Raw genomic sequence first — 5,559 nt, forward strand, 5'->3', positions numbered from 1 at the left:
CTCGTTCTTTCATATTTTTACTCACCAATCCTCCGAAGCGATCGCACGTTTCGTTTATATTACAATTTTCACGCAAAAAACTCATTTGTTCTATGATGTTATTTCCTTTCCAAAGTTTTTAGAAATAAATCTATATGTTCTATGATTATTCTGAAAGTCTTATAATTCAACAACAACAGTTATATACACACTCACATACATTTTAGATATTCTAATGTAAGCCTTGAAGATCGACCAAGATAAAGTCAAAATGAAAGTAATTTCAGTTCCTCGCATCCGTTTTAACCAAAACTTGTTTCTTCTGTAATTCGGTCCACCGAAATGATTGGTAACAACTGCAGAACTGTGGCACAACTTCTATCGGAGTTATTTCGATTCTTAACTGCTGAATCCAATAACACTCGGGTCTCCGAAAAGACATCGTTGTAATACAAATAATATTTTTGAAAGAACGTTATATTCTTGTTACTATTGATAAACCTCGTCTGTACAATCCGGTTTGGAGAGAATCGTTCAACTTTTCACGTTTTGGCAGACGGCTACGTACGTAAAAATAGTCATGAAGCCAAAGTGAATAGGTTTGATAAACATTAAATCAAGTTCAATCACTATAGAATTGATAATGTTTTCTCTAAAATTCGAAAAGATCGATTGACTGAATGTATCGAAAAATATTTTTTCTTTTTTTTTTTATTCCCGCATCAATTCGAAAACAGAGTAAAAATTAATATATAATCTCCGTAATAACAAAAATCTCTGTTAAATAAACAAATGATTAATTAATAAAATATCTGAATTATATTTACGGTAATCTTGAAATCGAAAATGATAATAATTTAAAAAATAAAAAGAAAGAGAAAATCAAAATCTTACCATCAAAGTAAATAACTACAGTCGTCGATAACAATCCTCAAATAAAAGATATATATATATATATATATATATATATATATATATATATATATATATAATTGAATATAATATATTACATTATAAAAGTTTCGCGTTAATAAATAATTTTATTAATTGTTAGTTAAACGAATTAATATTATTACTTTAAAAAAATTGTTTACTTTATTTGTCTAATTCTTTACTATATATTATTACTTTAAAAATACTTTTTTTCCGTTGTATTTCTCTTTTTAATTGTCAGGGATTTTCTTTTTAACATTTAAGAAAATCTTTCCTTCTTTTTTTTTATCGAGAAAAGATATAAAACATTTATGGCTCTATTTTTTGAAAATATAAGGGATGATAATAATAGAGTTTATTCATGACAAGAATTAAACATGTTTAGTTATATAATTCGAGTTATCTCTCATAACATATATATTTATTTTTCGTTTTATGAAACAGAAAAAAATTTTATTATTAATATGTATACTAGATTTTTCAATATTCATTATATTTTTTAAATTTATTTTTAATTTCTTTTTTACCTTCTTTTAATTTAATATTGCTACTATATAATATATATATTTTCTCTCTTTTTCTCTCATTTTTATTCGATATTATTGATTATTAAATTTAATTTATATGTCTCAAGCATATATCAAATCAAAAATACAAATTATTTTCCTCTCTCTCTCTCTCTCTCTCTCTCTCTCTCTCTCTCTCTCTCTCTCTGTCTCTATTTCTTTCATTTTTTATTTTTCTTAAATCTTTTTCATTATATGAACAAGAATGGTCGCAGATAGAATCGTCATAAGTAATCACGAGCAAATACTCGTAACAACAATTATGTATCACTTATTTAATATTACATTAGTGATATCTAAGCGGATGAATTGTGCGTTAGGAGAGAGAAAAAAGAAGAAAAAAAAGAGAACGGAAAGAAAAAGTTCTTCAAAGTTTCGATCTATTTCTATGTTGATCATCGAAGAAGTATAGATGTCTATTCAAAGAAGTTCGATTATATGGTTGAGTGAATGAAAGTAAAAAAGAAATAACGATATACGAAGAAAGAGAGAGAAGGAAAGAATTTCTTCTCGTTTCCTGCTGTTCGCAGGATTTTCTCTTCTTGAGAGAAAGGATAGAAGGATCAATGTTAGCTTGAAGTCTTAACTAATCAAAACGTCGTCTTGACAGACATATAGATAGATAGAAACCGGGCTAGAGGAAGAGAGAAAGAAATACAGTAAAAGAGACAGGAAGAGAGAGAGAGAGAGAGAGAGAGAGAGAGAGAGAGAGAGACTACCGAAAATTCGCTCATCTCTCTCCAGCTGCAATCTTCCAGCCAATTTAATCAGTCGGCGAGCCTTTACAAATCTTCAGGAATTTAATTATCCTGATTATTTAGTTTCTGCTTGAGCTGTCTCTTTTTTTATTAAGAAAGCTTACTAGATATCTTCCTCTCTCTCTTTTTTGCTCTTATTGTCTCTTATATCTTAACTGATTTTTATTCTTCAATATCCTTCTTTATTCGATTATTATTATTATTGTTATTGTTATTATAGTTGTTGTTATTGTTATTATTATTAATGTTTCTAATTTTCTATATTCTTATTTAATATTTGTCTCTCTCCTATTATCTAATTTCGAAAACATACGAGGAACTCTCTCTCTCTCTCTTTCTCTCTTTCTCTCTCCTCTCTCTTTCTTTCTCCTCTCTCTTACGCGCATACATACACATATACACAATTGTAAAGCAGATATAGATGGTGAAACAAAAACTTCGATCAATTTCGAATATCTCCATTTTTTTTTTAGATATACTTAAAGAACTTTGATTTAAAAAATTTCGTTTTAGAAATAAATAATAATTTTCTTTGCAAGTGTATATTGATAAATAATATATGAAAGTCAATTGTCTTTTTTCATTTTTTTTTTTCTTTTCAACGGAATCTTATTCTATTGAAAATATCTGCGATAATTTTTGTTTCTCGAGTTTAATGTTTTCTATAAAAAGGAAAAAAAGATATTAATCTGTTGCGCATTTGTATGTGTGCAGATATAAAATTATTAATATAAGAGATATATTTTAATTTAAGGGATCAAATCACACAGAACTCTCGAAAAATGTACTTATTTTAAAAAATTTATAAACTCAAAAGTATCAAACAAATATTTTTTATTTCCGGCTACATGCTAGTTTATAGAGATTAAACAATCTCTCTTACAAAAATTATTGAAAAATATTAAAAAATGGTAGCGCTGCAGCTGATGCCGTAGAGATTCCCGCCGGAACGCGCGTCGTTTTAATTTTCGTATCTCTCGCCAGGTGGATTTAGTGTTAGAAATGTGTTGCGTTCGTTGCAACTTTTACTCCTTCTCTGGCAAGAAATAACTAACATGCCTCGGCGCCATCAAACGTACATGCGGGAAACCAACGTGAACACAAGAGAAATCATTCATTCATTCTTCGATTTTTCTAGAGACCACAGCCATAGCTGCTAAAAGTCATAGTCTGATTGTACTTATTGTATATCGAACATAGTTAAATAAACATATCACTATTGTTACTTGATGTGAAAAGTTCTTTCTACATAGTAGTTTGTCAACGATAAAATCCATTGGAAAGAACCCAATTGAAACCCAATGGAAGAGCTTCATTATAATATTTCTTCGGTTGTTTAATTTTAGCTTTGACTAATTTGCGTAGTTTCCTGTATTTCTCAAAGTGCTTTATCGATCCTGACCTAAAGGCCTTCTTCCGTTTAGTGTCTCTTTCTCGTATCCGAATTCTTATATTGTAATTTAGCAAATGCTTATGTTTATATGCTATTGTGTGCATGTTTATTATAAATATTAATGACAATGTTGTTTAACCCTTTCGCTACGGCAGCGCCGTCCGCCGGAGAACGGAAACTCGTGCCGGAAATATGCACAGTGTGCGTGGTTTTTGTATATATGTTGTTCTAAGATTTAAATAGGAACTGTGCTGAATAAAACCATCATTGCTCTAATGTAATAAGTATATTTACATTTTTAATATGAAAGGACTTACAAAATTATTAAAATACAAAATACAAAATTATAGGTAACAAGTATTTATATAATTACAAAGCTTAACGATTAAATATTTAATATTATTAATAGCGACACGAAAATTATTAAAATATAATGTGTGAATATAATACGTAAAAAATATGTACAAAATATGTAATAAAGTATGTAAAATATGTAAAAAATATGTAAAAACTAATAATGTAATTCTGTGTGATATATTTGGAAGCAAGGATCTATACAAAGGCCAAAATCGCAATCTTTGCACTCATACTGCGAATCCGTTCTTTTATCATTTTTGCTACAAATTACACACCTCCGTCTTCTGCTTTTCAGCTTACAAAATGTGGAAAAATGCCTGTCGGTTAACCTCATCTGATTATCAGCGGGTCTGCTTTGACGTCCTGTTGCATTGAAACGATACTTTTCGACTATTTGTTTTATCACCGTCAAATGAAATTTTGCCATCGATATTGTTTTTCTCTGATTGTGCTTGTACATACAATATGCATTCCACACACAGATGTTTATGAGATGAAAGAAAAATTTCCGATACCACTTCAATGGCTTCCGGACACTCTGTTCCCCTCCATATCTCGATACTGTTTCAAAATTTACAGTATGTATAGTGGAAATCATATAGACTTCATTTTTATCCATCCACTTCATCGCTAGCAAGTTTTTTGCTGCACGAAAACATGCTTCTCCTTTTTTCAGTCGCTCTTCCATCTTCGGCATTCCTTGACGTCTTTTTTTTACAGTGCCGCATGCATTCGTACAGTAATCGTGTAAAAAGTTAAATAATGCTGAACTTGAATAAACATTGTCAATGTATAGTGTGTGACCTTGGCCTAAATATGGTTGCAAGAGTGATAAAACAATTACAGCCGATTTTCCAATTCCGCTGATGTCACTTTCTGTAACAGTTGACTTTTCTTCGTAAACTATAAGGTCTTGGACATAGCCTGTTTTGCAATCACAGAGTATGTATGATTTTATTCCAAATCGATTCCTTTTCGAGGGAATGTACTGTTTGAAGGACAGGCAACCTTTGTATAACATCAAGCTTTCATCAATGCAAACTTTTTCATACGGATAAAATGTGTCGCAGAACAATTTTCGTAGCATGTTTATTATGTCACTTATTTTATATAGACGATTATCAGCGAACCCTTGTAGACGGCTAAAATGTATCATCTGTAGTATCCAAAGATACCGATTTCTGGTCATTACTTGACTAAAAATACTACTGCATAAATATTTATCAATACTCCAATACTTGTGTAACGCTAGTTTTTTATTACGTGTCATGAGTAGTGACAACGCAAAGAAACAGTACATTTCTCTAGTGTCGTGTTTTTTTGAGTGTCCATGTTGTTATTGCTCTTTTGAGCCGAGTAATAATTGGTCTCATCTACAATATATTCTATGAGCTTTTGATAAAAAAACAGTTCAAAGTAATCGATAATTTTAGACGATCTTCCCATTTTCTTCTTCAGTCCTGAATTTTCTGAGGAAAATTTATAAATACTTGCGAAATTTTTCGATGTTCATGTTGTGTTGCACTGGGTGTCCTTTGTATTATCGTCAATTAACTCTGCTTCTGATTCTGAA

General features: G+C 30.1%; 1 protein-coding gene across 1 annotated transcript; it reads right to left on the bottom strand.

The window, feature by feature from the left end:
• Nucleotides 1-4,140: 4,140 nt before the first annotated feature.
• LOC124428167 (piggyBac transposable element-derived protein 4-like) lies at nt 4,141-5,286 on the bottom strand. The gene has a single exon (XM_046971918.1). It carries the CDS (start codon nt 5,284-5,286, stop codon nt 4,141-4,143), a length of 1,146 nt encoding a protein of 381 aa, XP_046827874.1.
• Nucleotides 5,287-5,559: the final 273 nt, after the last annotated feature.

This window comes from Vespa crabro, chromosome 11 (assembly GCF_910589235.1).
Source record: "Vespa crabro chromosome 11, iyVesCrab1.2, whole genome shotgun sequence".
NCBI classification, from domain to species: domain Eukaryota; kingdom Metazoa; phylum Arthropoda; class Insecta; order Hymenoptera; family Vespidae; genus Vespa; species Vespa crabro.